The following is a 17,349-nucleotide window of genomic DNA, read 5'->3' as shown; positions in this document are numbered from 1 at the left end:
GTGTCAGAAAAGTATTTCTGAAAGAATATGAAACAGCTGTGACCATTGTCTAATACCTGAAACATCATCCCTGTTTGTCTGAAGTCCATAGTGAAGTTCTATATTCTACAAAGTCTTAATTGTAGGATCAAACTACTTCTTGATAAGAATTAAGTATCAGTAACAGTTATTTGATGCTAAAGCCTCCACATACTCCTGTCTTCTCTGTCCAGTAGTATCAAATAATATGCTTAGCTGCACACTAGAATCTGCAGACTATCCTTTTAAAGCTATTCATTTTCATATACCTGTAGATTTAATTATGCAGATTTCTGAAATTCCACTAGTTTTTCTTAACAGACCGGTATGAAGGATGAATCTTGTAATTAAACATGCAAATAACAGGCAACTCCTTTCATTTGATTTAAAAAAAGCTACATAAAGACAGGGTTTCAGACAAGTAATTTCTCAGTTTACAAAGCCCCTCTCTGTAGAGCACTATCAAGACAAGAAGGAATTTCTCTAACACCAAGTATATGAAATATTATGGAAAAAGGTTCTTTATATGCATTATCTGCACGTTACTACTATTTACGCCCACTATTTGCAGGTTAGCTGAAAAAGGAAGCATTACACATAACAAGTTAACACAACAGTCTTAAGCACCATTCTTTGTATAGTTGCTGAGCTTTGTGAGTGTTAAGGTTGAGAGTCATCAAAATATATTGAGTTTGGAGGAAAGAAATTTCACAGACAAGTGGCAAGATTTTGGTTTTCTTCTGTGCAGAGCTGTGTGGACCCTTGCCCCTTCTAGTGTAATTCTTACTGAAAGAAGGAATTTTCTTACATTTTTCCAGATTATTAGCCAATAAATACAGGCAATTTAAGCAGAAGTTAGAGGAACTAACATCCTCTGACATCCTCTGACTCTCTCATTGCTTCTCTATTTCCATCCAATTAAACTACTGCATTTCTACATATAATGTTGGAAGGCCATCTTGGCAAATGAAAATTTAAGTATTGGAGACATTTAAAAACCACAGCTTAACACACCCACATCCCCCTGAGTGCCATTGTAACTGCTGATAAAATGAAGTGGTATTAAAGAAGTTAGTTTTAGTGTGTGTAAGCAAGCCCTAGCAGATTTTGTCATAATAGTGTTTTTCACCCTTCTTCCCTAGGAGTTTCTACGTGGGCTGCCCACTCCTTATACAGCAGCATTAAATATAGTTACACTTGCTACTCTAAAGAATCGATAGACTGTAAACCAATAATCTACAAACAGGAGAAAGAGGATAGCAAGCTTAACTTAAGAAGTTTAGCACAGGAGCTTATTTTCTGTACTCTGAACTACCCTTGGAGGAACTTGACAAGGAAGGTAACAGCTAAACCTGATGGTAACCCTAATGCCAAACACCACTGCTCTGAAACAAGTCTTCATTCTGGTGTCACTTGTGGTTTTTGTAGCTACTGTTCAAGTGCAGTTTAGAAGAGAGCACAACTTGCATCACACCACTGCATGATACAGAGCATTGAGGTCAGTTTTGACTATAGTGATACTAAAATTAAAAACTTTTTCCATAACTCACTACATACAAGTTAAAATTTCAAAGACTGAACTCAGATATAAATAACAGCATCCTTCTGGAAAAGTGGGACTTGACACTTCAAGGGAGATAAAGTTCCCATTTCTCAAATTGTGACAGTAAGATTTATAGTTGCAACTGCCTCAGAAATAACTGGTCAATCATGGGATCTAGCAGGTATCTTTCATGTGGGGCTGATGCCAAGAGCAGAAAGGCAAAGCCATTTCAGCTGAAATAGTTAACTGAGCTGCCAGACCAGACCCATGTAACCTTTTTTTCCTAATAAGTAATCAAATAGGCACAAAAAGTCTTACTGGATCATCCTCTCCTATACTAGAATATTTTGTGGCTCTCCAGAACAACAAGCAGGCAAACTGGAGAAATCCCTGCTACAAGAGGCAAACATCTATGTCAACAACATGCCAATTGCTGAGAGCTGCAAATAACAGAAATACCTGATGCAGGAATTCCCCCAGCCAGAACTGTTAAGACATGAGAAATATTCAGGAGATGCATCACTACAAGCTTGTCCTGCTCTCAAACTCTTCCTCCCCTACCAAGGACAAGCTTCTGCCACCGTCAGAACCGTGAAACTTGAGCTGCAGACAGAGCAGCACTTGCCACTGCCCTGCTGCACCAAGGCCAAAGATACCAGGGGTTTCCTTTCCCCTTGCAACCCTCAAAGTGCACCCATAGCCTGCTCTACTAAGTTAAAGGGTTAGGAGGTGCAGTTCACTGTGGTTTTATTCCAAAAGACCTGATTGTGTGTTTTCTGTCTGAGCAGAAAAGTACTGTGAACACATCAGAACAACACAGGAAACCTCCTCACACAATACATCTCAGACAATTTAACCACAAGACCAAAAATTACCCGTTTAAACTAAACATGGAAACTCCTCCAAGAAAATAAACTGAAATCTAAAATGATGCAAAAAGCTAAAGAACACAAGAGCACAAGTTCTATTGTCACTGAACTTTCTCAGTATTAGTGCAGAAGCACATTCATTCCTAGAAGTTAAAGTAGGTTCACACTTTCTTCAAGGATTAGACTAAAAATAGAAGTGACACCTTAGATTTCACAAAATCTGAAGATGAAAGTAGAGACATTTGAGACTTCTAAAGGGAAGTGCTTAAACTCCTCAGTATGAAATGGAAAAGCTAACAGTATTATCTAAATAAGAAAGGCATTAATCTCTAAAATGACTATGTGGGGAGAGACCTCTGAAAAGCAAGCAGCAGCAAGTTGTTAAATATTTGAAGCTAATGATTCCAGTTCAAAGACCTTTTTTAACTCCAGGTAAGCAAGTGGTTCTTTAAAGTTATTACAATGTTAAGAGGAGGATTAATTCTTGCTCCAAGTTACATACTGTACCACAAGCCAAATTTATTTCCTGATGCCAGCAAGAAGAATGGGATTAAGGATACTGCCAAGGAGAGAACTCATTTACAAAATTAGTAAATACACATCCTTAACTTGTACGACACACATAAACCCTAAAACCTCCTATGACAACATCCTGAGAAGCAGAAAAATGTCTTTAAGCTATTAGGAATACATGAGAACAGGACTGCATGCACTGCTTTCCCATGGACAAGGCTCCAGCACGATCTGTAACTCCAGCCTGCACTGCAGCCAAGGGGAAAGAGGACAACCCATGGGCTTGGGCCAAAGAACATGTAAAGGAACTGTAAAGTCTTCTGGCTGCACTGGGCACCAGTCGAAGCCCTACATTAGCTGCACATTCCCTTTTCCAACAAGTAGTGTGTAAATGGCAGGGGTTTGCTTCACCAGCCTCTGCTGAGGAAACAAAGTATCCCAAAAGGCTGCGTGGCTCTTGTAAAAAACAAAACTATGCTTAGCTACTGCATTCAAGTTCATGAAACTCATACTTGTCCTCTAAGAAACCCAGTCATGAGGGCTGTACAGATCTAAATTTTGCTTTAAAATTAATGGTTAACACATTCTGTTAGAAGTTCCCTGTTCTGGCAGCTCATGGGGAACCAATAAAGTGCTACTGGGTTAGCTCTTTCCTAGGTCAGTAGCACAGCCATAGCCTTCAGTTCTCCAGCACCTAAGAGTAAACCCTCACAAGTCCTTTGAGAAATTATTTCAGCAGCACAGCTATTTCTGGTGACCCACAAAAATACCACAGTTCCTCAGCAGCAGTTGAATACCCTGTTCCCTGTACTCAGCTGACCTTGTTTATGCACCAGCATCAACGAGAGTGTCTTGGCATGAGAAACAGCTATTATGTAAGTTGAATCTGCTGTTGTCAAACAGCAAACCAGCAGTGTTCATTTCAGCTCCACTAAATGTGGAGGGAAAAAGCAAAAGGAAAGGCAGTATTTGCCAAATAGGAAAAGAACAGATAGCAAAAGAAAATCTGCAGTTTTAAGAGGCTTTCTGCACCAAGGCAGAATGCTGACATGACAAAAGCTTTTTTCCTGTTCTACCAAATTTTAGATGATTGTAAAACAGGTCATGCCTTTCGGGCTACAAGAGGATATATTTTCTTTAGCAATTAAAGACTCCTTACTATTAGGAATGAGTTATATACACAGAAACACACAAAACCTCAATAGGTATCTTCTCAAACTGTGAGCATTTAAGTTTAAACAAAACCAGTAAGTGTCTGTTGTGTTTATGGTTAGTCAAGTCTCAAAGTCAGACTTGACTTCACAGAAAAAGCAGTTTGGCACCTTATGTTTACCTTTTGGCACCTTTTAAACCCTGAAATGCCTATCAGGTTTGGGTGTTAAAATTTTAAAACCCTTCGACTGAAGCAGATCATAAACAGAAGTATTAAATGTCATGTTTTACACATTTTAAGCTTCTATGAAACAAAAGCTTTGATTTCTTTAGGAGTCAGGGCTGTATGACATCACACCCTCCTACATGCACTGTTGAGAAGTAGAAGCCTCTCTGGAACTTGGCACTTGTGACAGAACATTTCTAAACCTCTGGAGAACAAGCACTTTCTACAACCGCCTGCTGGCAAGATCACTCAGAAAACTGACAACAAAGCTGCAGAGCTGCTGAAGGTCCCTTGCTTTATGTATGGCAATAAAAAACCCACACAACAATCCACCACCCTTCAGTGATTTCCAGGTGGCATAGATATAACTGAAAAATAAACTCAGGCATAAAATGGATTTAAAGCACAGGTTTACCAAGTGTTTTAAGTCACCCATGACTTTTAATGCAGTCAATTTTAAATACGGTTTTATTTTTTTACTTTAATAAGAGTACAGCAACTAAAGTCATGCTCATAGCCTAGATTCATTCTGCTGATTCTGCAAGAACTAATGTTTGTAACAAAGGCACCAAGCAAGAGACAGAGGGACAATCAAATGGATACCCCTGAAAATGACACGAGCAGTTAAACAGTCAGCTACAGTTTCATTTATGTCTAGGTGCATAGCAATGGGCTTTCTTTGCTGAAAACTATCTCTATTTTAAAGTCAGAACTATTGCAAAGAAAAAACATAGAATCATTAACTCACATTTAAGTGATCTTGCCTTTGATTTTTTCTGATTTTTTCTAAGATTGCAAGGTTCTCTTTTTCAATGCCTTCATCCTCAGATTTCTTCCCATCAACTGGTTCCTCCTCCTTCATATCATAGTGATCCAGATCTTCAATGTCCTACAGGATAGAGGAAAGTGAATTGTAAATAACTATACTTTGCTCTTCATTCAATGAAACCCTCTCCAAGGGCACTTGGGACACAGTCACATACTGCACAGCACTATGTACTGGTGATTGTTGGATGCCATTTCCATTTTGATCTAACTTCACTCTCAGCCAACACTATCCACTGGAATTATAGAGAACCTCCATAACACAAATTAAACCCAAATTCACATCATGTTTCTGGTCACAGAAACAAACACAACCTCTGCAAGAAGACAGGACTGTAGAGAATTAGCCCACTGAAGCAGGCAGCAAACACGACTTGAGAATCCAAAAGAACCCAAAGTTAGGGTGGCTCCAAGATGTTTCTAAAAGCAGACTCTTTTGCAATTAGCATCCTAGCTATACTACACTTCTGGCAAGCACTGATTAACATATCTGGCAGGGCTACAGCAACCCTTCAAGAAAGTTAAATATTAGAAAACTATGTGTACTTTATTCAAGGTTAACATTTCAGCTAAAGATTAGATGCAGTAATTTTGGAATCAGGATATAAGACAAAATTCCGTGGTCAAGCATTCTGATCACACAAGCCAACACTGCAGCTCAACGTTCTAGACCAAGGCACTAAAAAGCCCTCCACTCTGAATTCTGAGATGGGGTTATCTTGCTGCAGAGGAACACTCTGACTTCAGACAACTGCATTAAGGTGATTGAGGTGCTGGCTGTGGAGAGCAGGGGAAGGATGTAAATACCTTGACATGAAAAAGGAAGCACTGCAGCAGCCACACCAGCAAGTTCTGGCTGCACAATTACCAGATATACTCCAGTATGCAGAGCTCTGCCACACCTGGGGCTACTCTTTGTGCACCATCTGTTTGCATGGCAGGAAAAGCCAAATTCAAGGATGCCCTATGCAATAAGAAACACACCTGATGCATTTGACAACACTGTTTCCTTCAACTGTAACAAGACTTTTGACTGAGTATTCTTTAAAATTCTGTTTCTCCAAACAATGATAGAGCCTGAGGAACTGTAAACTGCTTCTCCACTTAGAACTGGGCCTATAACACAGTTGAAGATATCACTGCCACACACAATGCCACCTATCAGCAACAAGAGCCTTATGGCAGCAGGATATGGGAGTGTACACACCACCTTTACAGAAACACTGGCTCCAGCAAATGTAGTCTGGATCACGCTAAATATGGTGCAAGAAAGGCTGCTTCAAATCAATTTAAGAACTTGGTAACATTTAGACCTTTTCTAAGAAAAGATCTTTTATTCAGAGAGTTGTTCATCCTTATTACTTACTTAAATCTAACTCTGAGGTAGTCAGAACAGTTCTACTATGATAAGGCAATCCATAGCGGTGTAAAAAGCAAGCATCTTGGAGCTATTCTAACATGTAATAGAAGTAGGCAAAAAGGGTAACTCTGATAACTAAAAAGCTCATTAAATACAGCACCGTGTTGCCAGACATGGATATAAAAGTTTGGTGTGACTGTTCTGATGCCTTTCCATTTCCTTCAATTTATTACATTTAAAAACTAGCTCATCCATTTAATGAGTCAGCAAACTGATTTACTTTTAGCCAGTCTGCTTCAATTTGGGAGGAGCTTCCAACTGTATCAGAGCCAGTTCACATGCTGCTTGAAATAGGAGTTAACAATGCAAAAACTTACTGATTTGGCACACAATGTTATGTATTGTTTGACTAAAGCACAAACAGATGTCCAATTCTCTGTATCCAAGTACCTCACAGCTGAGATCTAGGTTTAAGAAGAAAATTTCACTAGTTTTGTGGTTGAAGTGAAAGCTGACATTCAGGTAAACATCCAAAATCATAATTATCTTTTCTGTTGAACTCCAGGGAAGTTACATTTTACAGTTTAGTTTAATTATCAGCCAGACATTGCAGAGCAAAATGCCAAAATTCTACTACAATAGGACAACAATCTCATCTATAGACATACTTCACCCATATCTTCTTCTTCCTCCTCCTCTGATGTAACTTCTTCTGTTGTTCCATTCTGCAATGCAACAATGAAGGTTCTGTATAAATTCTGTATATGATCCTTGCTTTCAAAATCAGCAAGTCTACTCTCAAAGAGAAGCAGTAAACACAAAAGTTAAACTTCAGTCCTTTGCAGATAAGGGTAACACGGAAGATGCATAAAGATGCTTTCCTAAGAAAGTATGGCAGTGAAGAGATTTTTCCATTAAGCAAAAATAGAGTGTCACAATTAATTCCAATTAAGTCCTAAGTAGACACTTTAGATTCAGATAAGGAACATCATATTCTGAGACAGTGGCAAATGCAACAAACACACCAAGTGGGTTGCAACCCATGATCTCTTCATCTTAAAATCAGATCATGGCTGACTAGAATCCATCTACACACTACACCCCTAGAAAGAAAAAACCCAACTAACTTTAGTCCTCTAGAACTTAAAGAATTCTTTTTCTCACTACCTAGAATTTTTATGCAGCCATGCTATCATCATGTAGCAATTGCCATTAGACTACTCAAGAAAATATCAAAATACATTGAGTTCATTTTCCATGACTTTTTATTTCAGGATACCACGACAAGTTCAGGCAGTCTGAGCTGTAGAAATACTCAGGAGCATTCTGATACACCTGTCCTGTGCTTACTCTTCCTTTGGCAAAGAAGGAATGCCACTGCTCTAGACAATGCAAGGGGCTAGATGGATCTTTGGTCAGAGTTATTAAGGCCACTCTCACTTAATTTGCATTTCTGACTAAGAAACCTTCCATGAATTTGTTTTTGGGTGTCACAGAACAAGTGAGACCCTTCAAAAAGCTACATCCTAATATCACAGCCCATTGACTTACAGCTGCACTGCTGAGTGGGTGGCTGAGAGAAAAGACCTACAGGATTACAATTTGGCATGTGACCAAAAATTACACAAGTTATTTGTCATTATTATAGTGCTGTCACCACAGGAAAGCCATCTGTTACTCCACAGGAGTTTTGAGAAATCATGTAATCTTAACATGTACAAGCAAAAGAAGACACCATAATCTTATTAAAAATAGAAAAAAAGAACAGTTACTGTCAGTTACCAGTTCTGTTTGCAGCACAATACAAAACATTTTGGTTAACAAGAACACCTCACAGGCCTTCACAATCCTTAATTTCTCAAGTGCACAACAAGTAAACAAGGCATCTCCCTACCCAAAGTAACATATGGCCTTGATATCCCATGTCTCTGCAAGGGATTGAAGGAAGAAAACATCAATAGTAGTTCACCCAAGTGCACACTGTAAAACACATACGGTCCAACAAAGAGCCAAACATTTCAGAAAAAGTACGTTTGGGAAGTGCACAGTGATTGGCTGGAGCAGTGTTTAGGAGGGAAATAGACAGCACTGGTATCACATACACAACTTTCAATGACACACAAACTTCAAAGGGAATTGTGTAATATTATCACACCATTATTAAATGGATTTTGCAAACAAAATTCAGATTGAAGACACCATAGCGCAAAAGTGCCTCATATCTCAGTTCTAAACACAAGGTTTAATCATTCCCATTATGTTGTTTCTTGGAATTGAAAAAACAACTCCTTTACTAGCATGAGAAGGTGTTCACAGCTTTTTAATTTACCTGTCCAGCTGGCAATGGCTGATCTAACATTTCAACATCTGGATGCTGAGGAAGATTATATAATCTGCAGAGGTCACATATTAATCGCTTCAGCTGCTGAAGAAGCTATAAAAAACAAGAAAACATGGAAATGTTTATTTTAACCAAAGCATAAAGCCATATATTTTGAATTTTCTTCACACATTGATACTGAATTTTAAAGTCAGTGTACAGCATTTAAATCTGCTCAGGCTGGAATAAAATTTCCTCTGTCAACTTTGTAGTAAAGTCCCCACAATAGAAACTCAAGGACATAGCAAGTTAAAGATGACTCTCATTCATCTTCCTATGTCTAAAAAAAAAAAAAAAAAAAGACATGAGCAGAAAAATAATCTGCCCTGACAGCATAATCTATTCCAAACATAGATATCTGAGCCACAAATCACTACGGAATAAGCAAATGGTCACATTCCATGAGACAAGATGGGAATGGACCATCTCCCAGCTTAAAAAACCATGTCTTCAAAACACCAAGGAGGAACCGTCTGGTTTCCCATATCCTGAATTCCTTTATAGGCACACCAGGGAGACAAACAACAGGAGCCAGGCAGGCTCTGGAGCCCAGGCACTCTGCTTGCTGTATCTTGTGTCAGGGTGAGGCACAATCTGTTACTATCTCTGATTTCTGTTTCCAACCTGCAGTGTTACATTGACCCTGCTCTGTTAACTGCGAACTATGGAACACCTCACGCTCGCTAATGCAAGCCAGGAAAAAAAAAAAAAGTCAGTTCTGCAGAAACAAACATTAAGTTTGCTTTTTGATCACCACACTAATTAAGTTGATTTTCACAGCTGTTAACTTTCTCTAGGCAGCCTCAGGTTCCTAGTTAGGGCCAAGACATGAAAGACTGTACTACGGCATTCCCTTATTTTCCAAGGTCTTTCACAGCTGTGTCAGGAAAACAAAAATAGGACTGCAAAATCCATTTGTGAAACAGTCAACACCCTATTATTTGCAAAATAATACGATGTCGCTGTTGAGCAGCTAGCAGAGTAACGAATGCATCGGTTCTCAGTGGCAAGAAGGAATGACCTTTATTGTTTTGATTTCATCACATTTATAGAGTTCTCAAAAGTCACCCAGATTGGTCAGTCAGAAGCCTTCCCCAGGCCTGATTGGCCAGGCCTGCACTGCCCAAGTTCTGGGACACTGTTCCAAAAACATCCAAACTTTATCTTTATTTACAAAACACAAGAAAACTTCTCATGGGAAAAACTGTGCTAGCCACAATACCCTAGATGAAGCATGCAAAAATTATACACCCGTTTATGGACTTTTCCTCCAAATACCAAGGAGAATTTGTCTAGCCTCTTGTCAAGGGCAGCATGCAAGACAGTAATTTCTGCTCTCACATTCCAAAAAACTCTAGATGTCTAAAGCCTTGCTATTGGCCAGTTTAAATGCTCTCACGTTACCCAACCAGAAGTGAAAATTTCAGTGTCTCCAGGGTTAAGAACTCCTTTCCAAGCCCAATCACTAGCAGCAATAAGCAAATGTTGCCCTTGTGCTATCTGAAAGCTTCAGTGCTTTTCCCTTCTACAGCAAAATTCCACATTGTGCTTAACAGGAATGTTATTTATCCATCTGAGGCCATGAACTGAGATACCAGGCTGCATTACAGCACTATCACACCATGTCTGCTGTTTCTGCATCATTCGTGATAGTAACCTAACTCAAAAATAAAGCAGATATCACCAAAAGGACTGGGGTACCAGCACTACATTTGTCAGGAGTATATATAAGACATGGTAAGTTTTGGCAAAAAACCTTCTGTAACTGTCACATTTCTCATCAGCATTAAGACTCTACACTTGTTCGAAACTGCCCAGGTATCTGAAACATCAAAAAATCTTTTAGCAGGCAGGAATTGGATTAATCAATCAAAAAGTCAGTTGCCAGATAGAATCACACATCTTAGAACTATTGTTTTAAATATGTGCAAAATGCTTAAAGTTGCACTGCTACACATTTTGTTGAGAAACTTTTTCTCTGCACCAACACTGCCTCATGGAGAGCTAGAGCATAAACCACACAATTCCAGGAGCTGTAATTTTTCTCATGGAGCCAATAATTTCTTCACATCTTCTGTGAAGCATACAAAAATAAACCTAAATGGTGAGGGAAGACTGCCACCATCGGCATTGGGCTGGTCAATTAGCACGGACCTTGGAAAAGCAGATGAACATAGTATTAGATGTGTCTTGACAGAAAGAGACAACAAGGCCTGGAGAGTTAAGAACTGCTCCATGCCCTGCTTACTTCATTCCCCAGCCTCCCAGTGAAACATCCTGTCAGCTGAAATAAAATTCAGGAGGAATTTTTGCTGCCAGGACCTAACACACTGCAAGCTTCCCTTGCTTCCTTCTGAGCACAGCACCACAGGCAAGCAACAGGAGCACCTCAAAGCAAGCTGCTGGCACAGCCTGGGCCAGACTACAGCAGCTGTGCCTGACAAAGTCCTCCAGCAGCATTTTCACCTTCTCACTTCCACTGGCACCAGAGATCACATAACTCTGTGGCAGCTTATCAGCTTTGTGGCAGATCAATTCCTGATGTGTTTCAGCACACAGGCACCATTTCATCATAAAGGGGGAGGCAGAGACCTGCAGATGAGAACAGGGATTCCCTTCCTTGGCAGATTCTACACTTCAGGGTCAGCTTAATGCAACTTACACTGCAGTTCATTTTTATAGCTCATCTACTTTTGAACTCAGCATCTACAATTTGCAAAAGTGGTGGCAGAGCAAGAAGCTGATCCTGTCTGTACAACTCTTCCCCCCTTCTTCCTTATTGCTACATTTTTCCTCCACAGGAATTAATTTCATACTATTGACCTTTCTGACATAGATCACCATCACTGTTATCCCTTATCCTCTGCTCATCTGTATGAAAAATCACAGGATAATTTGAGCTGAAAGGCACGTCTGGAAGACATCTGATCCACCCTTCAGTTCTAAGCAGGGCCTGGCATGATTTGGTATGTGCTGGTATGTACATGAACAGACTATCAAAGGAGAGAGCAGATGTCTGTCATGTATTAATAATTTAAATGTATTTCCAGGGTAGCTTCACAGGCTTGGCTAATGTAAAATGAATGCTTAACACACACGTTGAGGCTACTGAAGGAAAGTGATCTATCAGTACACCAGCAGCTTCCCTGGAATACAAGCTGCCTAAAGCACAAAGCAAACAGCAAACAGAATGCACAGCTGATGAGGTAAGGGAGCAATGTGAATAGCCTGCAGAAGGGAAATGCTCAAGTGACCAAACACAACAACACATTTTTAAATTTGTTATATTTATTACAATTAATATCAAAATAAAAATGATACCATTAGAATACACACCCCTAGAATTTTTAATGTTTCAGAAATTCTGAGAAGTTGGTGGTTCTTGCAGACACCACAATGCTGGTTTAGAACACAAACACCTCTTGAAATTTTGTCTCCTATCTTAATATCCCGCACATCCGAAAATGCTTTAGAACAATTTTTTTCGGAAGCCCAGCCTACATTAGGAGGCTTTTTTATGTATGAGATCTTCCTAATACAGTATGAAAGCATTAACAACTTCAGGGTACTTTGATGATATTAATATCCTGCTGGGTTCACTATGGAACACCCTGTTTCCTGATTACCACAAAAAATGAATTTAAGAAGTGCAGTTTAAGCATAAAAAGACTTAATTATTCTGTGTGTCTCAATCTACACCCACAATATCTATATAAAAATAAATGCATCAATAAATCTTAGCCTACCACTGAGAAAGTGCTGGAGAAGGATACAAATCGAAACAGAGGGAAGCAATAATTGTCACTTGGAGTGTGGCCACTGCTTGGCAATCAGGTAACAGTGACAGTACCTCGCCTGGCCTCCCCCACACTCAGCAGCCTCAGGCAGTTTCAGAAAGTAAAGCAAAGCTTATTCCTGATTTTGTCTCCCCAGCTCCCAGCACAGAAATAGCTGCTGACACACTGGGAGTTTGCAAGAGACAACATTCTTCCCTGAAATGCCTCCATGTGGGACTTAATCTAAATTATTAACACAGAAGCAGTGTGCTTCAAGACAGCAGCTCATCCAAGCTGTAAACATACTTATGCCAGGAATTGTGTACTTTTGACATCTTCCATGCAAGTTTAAGGTCTAGAGTGTGAGAATTAAAGCTGCCTCTCTGAATTTAAGCCCATTTTCCTATTCTCTTTAAAAAACAAACCTCCCAATAGTGCAGAGTTGTATTTAACATCTCATGAAATAAGATTTGAGGCTTCAGATTTGCATCATGTAACTTCCTCGTATTAAACAGAACAAGGGAATTGCAGTAAGATTTCTCTTTTGCATAGTACAGCCACTAGAAGGCAGATGGCAGTTTCATAGCTTTGAAGTCTAAAGTGTGGCTGATTTTCAGGAGAAAAATTCAGGAGACACTAGGGGCTGAAAAAGAACTCTGTAGCCCCTTCATCTGCTGAAACCTGTTCAACATGGACAGTGAAGCAGCTAAACTGTCCAAACCTAATGATACTAAGCTGATCACATTCGTGATAACCTTTCAGTATTTTTAGTGTTTTGGCAAATTTTCATAGCAAAAGCACCATGCTGATGCAAGGTAACTAACACAGTTTCAGATTCACAGAAGATTTTCCAGGAAACGTGTACAATTTCAACATCATAAATCAGTTTTCCTTTTACCATGTCAAATGACAAGGCTTCCACAGGTCAAGCATTTATGCCTGAAGAGCATGTTCTTCGGTTTCCCAAACAGCTGACACCTGTCCCAAGTTACAAAGCAGGTAGAAAGGGCAGTGTAATACCAAAGGCTAAACCATGTGCTAGCAGTGCTTTTAGCACAGTCACTGTACCCAGCTGAGCTCCTGGAAGAGCTCAATGCCTTTTCCCATTCAAAATCTGACTGCTCCAGTAACTTTGAGTTTAGTACTAATAATCCTTTACCTGCAATAAATTAAATGAAAGCTGGTTTGAAACATTCTAGATTATTCTAAATTAAACAAAGTGATTTTTTATGAGATTGTGATAAATTAGAAGCCTTTGGATTTCTACAGGCGTTTCCCTATCCCTTCCTACCCTACTGCAAGGAGTCTGTGTGTGAGCTGCTCCAATGCCATTGAAAGGGAGGGAATTTCATGGGGAAGAGCTATAGAGAAAAAAAACCAATCAAAACTGCACAAAGCCAAGTCTTCGGAGCAAAAAAAGAAGTCAGATTTTGTAGTGCAAGTATTTGTCTCCACAGCCACTCCCATCTGCCTTCATCTTGGCATAGCACGATGCAGGGTGGATTCCTGAGAAACCAATGGGCCATCACAGGTGTCTATTACATCAACCCATCAGCTTTTACATGGGCAAGTACAATCTTGATAGCAGAAGCTGTTTTCTTACCCAGTACACAAGCAGTCTGTGTGCATATGCAATGCAGCACAGCAAGTCCCATGCATGTTTACAACAAAGCTTCCCACCCTCTTGCAGGCAGTTGCACACAGGAAATATCCTGTTCAGAACCTTAAGGCTGAGTATCAGCCACATAAGCTTCAAGATGCACAATCTTCTGAACAGAGTCTTTAAGAAAAAAGCTCATTTGGCCAGATTTTCTGCTACTGTCCCATTCTATGTCTTTCCAGGCAAAGCTTACAAAGACTAAGAGATTCATAATACTCTTCTGAATGTAGTTTAGTCTAACTTTTAGGTTGAAGTAGAAAATACAGAGATGTAAATCTCCTGCAATCAGATCCAACAAAATGCATTAAAACACTAATGCTCCTCTATAATTGTTTTTAATTATGGCAAGGCCCACAAAGACTCACTTTTATTAGTTTCCTAATTATTTCTGCTGGTAGTCAAATGTATCCTAAGCTATCTTTAGAAAAAGACACTTGTACATTCTTGTTTAAGGTTGGGTATCCTAGATTAACATTATCCCAGTAAACACAACAGGTAGTAGATTTCCCTAAGAAAAAACATTCCAAATTTTTCCCAAACCAGATGAATACTAAGCACATAACACATGCAATAAGCAGCACTCTGCAGACTGATTTGTCTCGTATGCATCACATTCCCGTCCACAAAAATAAACACAAAATGTTAAAAACAATCTATTAATAAAGATCACCTGAATTTGTCAGTATGCTGCAATTCTCCTCTTTGTGGAACAAAGCATTTTGTACTGAATTTTATTTCCAAGCACTATTCAAGGACAGTTTTCTACACAGAATGGGAAGTTAATTTTTATATATCTGTGCCATCCCCCCGCATCCCATCACTACATGAAAAGGGTATTTAAGTAAGATATAATGCTTAAGAGTTTTCTTAAACACAAAACAACCATTGGAAGAATCTGTATACAAAAATTTTCCTTTAAGTAGCAATTGTCTAAAGTTACAACACTGCTTAAGTGTATCAGTACCTAAGGAACATTCTGATGAACCAGAATCTATCAGGTCAAGTCTCCTTTACTGAAACCAAGAATTCTTTGTATTATAGTCATGTTTTGAAGAATATACATTCTCAAGAGTATAAAGCTTTTGCCTGTGTAATTGATCTCTGTGCAAAGACAACTCTACAACAGCTGTTTTATTCAGTAGTTTTAACAGTTTCATCCACTTCATTGTTTAATCATTTTCAGAAAACTTCACACTGTAATTACTGGGGCTGAAACTTTACTTGAATGCTTACTCTCTGAAAGAAGTTACCTTTTCCTTCTTGACTCAAATTGTTTGGATTACTTTTGGCTTATAAGTTTTTTTGGAAGAGAAAGTTGTGTTTACAAAATCCCTCAAACAGCCCTAAAACTGAACTAACTGAACAGCTTGTTAATGAGACAAAGCCAAGTAAATACCCAATCCCAAGTAAATGCCCAAAATAACCAAACCACTTCACTCACCAGAGTATTGCTCTTCTTAATATCTTCTAAACGCTCTAAGACAGAAGTCAGGTTTGGGTCATCTGATTCTACAAACCATATTGGTGATGAAGAGGGGTAAGATTCCTGTAAAAAAGAAACCAACAACATAAGATCCAACAAATAAAAAAATCCCAAAGCTTTTAAAAATCATTTACCCCCAAAACTTCATAACGCAGTATTAACATCACCTTTTATCCTACTCTGTCAGGTAACATAGAAGCTTTTAACACCACATTTTTAGGCAATGCAAAAGAAGTTGAAAGAAATCCAGCCAACTGGTTCTTCTAGTATTTCATCCTATTTTCATCTTTCTCAGATGATATACATAAGAAACAGTGCTGAAAAGTTTAAAACCTTGGGGGCAGGTGGAGCAGGAAGAAGAAATTTAAAAATGCAGTACAGGTGATTATTAGCAAAAATGGAATCACAAGTAGTACATGTCAAAGAATAAAACTTATGCTGATTTTTTCATAAAAAGACATAATCTTCCAAAGAAAAGTTCTGAAAGCAATAAAACCTGGCATCTTTAGATTTCCTCCTCAAACAGGATTACTGAAACTCTTTTAGCACTGACCCACAGACCAAAGCAATGCAGCTCAAATGTCCTGCCTTGGAGGGCAGTTTAACTGGCAGATCACAATGCCAAAAGTCTGCCATTTATCTTTGTACCACCAAGGCTCACGGAGGACTTTCCACTGTTCAAAGATTGCTCAAGCAATATATTACATACAAGAAAACTCACAGCATAACTAACTTTATTCCATCCACAGAGTCCTGCAGCTGTCAGGCAGGTGCCAAGAAACAGCCAAGTGGCAGTGAGATCAAAGGGGCTCACAGGATTACAAGTGTGCAACATTTTCCTCAACGTGGCATGCTTTCGGCACATGGAACCCCTGATGTGGCCCAGAGCTGCTCATGGGGCCACTGTCACTAAGGTGCCACAGCGTGCAGCCCTTCCCAAGGTGCTTGACAGACCCTGCTACAGAAAGGGAAACAGAAATCCCTTGCCTCTGGTTCAGATGTTTCAAAAACCAACTCCATTTTCTCCTCACACAGGTTTGGCAACATTGTGAGGATGGAGGAAACTGCGTAGCTTCCAACTCAACAGCAAGTATCCCTTCATATTTTACTTGTTTTGTTCTAGTTATTTAAGGCATTCTCTACTTCTCACTCATTCAATTAAATTTTAGTAGCTGAGGACAAATTGCTGAACCTCAGTTTTATCACCTAGATATTATCTTCATATCCCCAGGTCTTACAAAATAATGAGGGAATGCTCATTCATTTCCCACACTGCAGTTTAACAGGGAAAAAATCCATCTCTCTTATTCCAGAGACAACAAATTATGCTTCATTCTTCAACACTTAACAGTCAATGTTTGAAAACTGGAGAAAAATACAAGCATGTTAGAACTAGTTTTTAATAATGGAAAGTGTATTTCCTAACTGACCTTCTGGCTGAAGTGGTGCACCCCACAAAAGAAGCCATGTGACTAAAAGACATCAGCTTTGGCAAAACAGACTGACAGAGTTCCTACCTGGCACCATACTCCAGACAAGTTCCA

General features: G+C 39.2%; 1 protein-coding gene across 3 annotated transcripts in view; it reads right to left on the bottom strand.

Moving 5' to 3' along the window:
* Window positions 1-17,349, bottom strand: part of UBE2Q2 (ubiquitin conjugating enzyme E2 Q2) — a 46,504-nt gene that overhangs the window by 14,541 nt on the left and 14,614 nt on the right. For 2 of the 3 annotated variants that reach the window (XM_085070941.1, XM_085070940.1), the window contains exons 2-5: window positions 15,764-15,868; window positions 8,836-8,940; window positions 7,175-7,231; window positions 5,070-5,210 (exon numbers count right to left, since the gene is read on the bottom strand). In XM_085070941.1, the coding sequence (XP_084927067.1) occupies window positions 5,070-5,210; window positions 7,175-7,231; window positions 8,836-8,940; window positions 15,764-15,868 (408 nt within the window). Of the gene's footprint in view, window positions 1-5,069; window positions 5,211-6,883; window positions 6,971-7,174; window positions 7,232-8,835; window positions 8,941-15,763; window positions 15,869-17,349 lie in introns of all 3 variants that reach the window. The other variant, XM_085070938.1, reaches the window with a different exon arrangement.

The sequence above is a fragment of the Lichenostomus cassidix genome, chromosome 10 (assembly GCF_008360975.1).
Source record: "Lichenostomus cassidix isolate B80296 chromosome 10, HeHo_3.0, whole genome shotgun sequence".
Taxonomy (NCBI): Eukaryota; Metazoa; Chordata; class Aves; order Passeriformes; family Meliphagidae; genus Lichenostomus; species Lichenostomus cassidix.
Note: the sequence above shows the minus strand (reverse complement) of the source record. Positions and strands in the feature narration are given on the sequence as shown.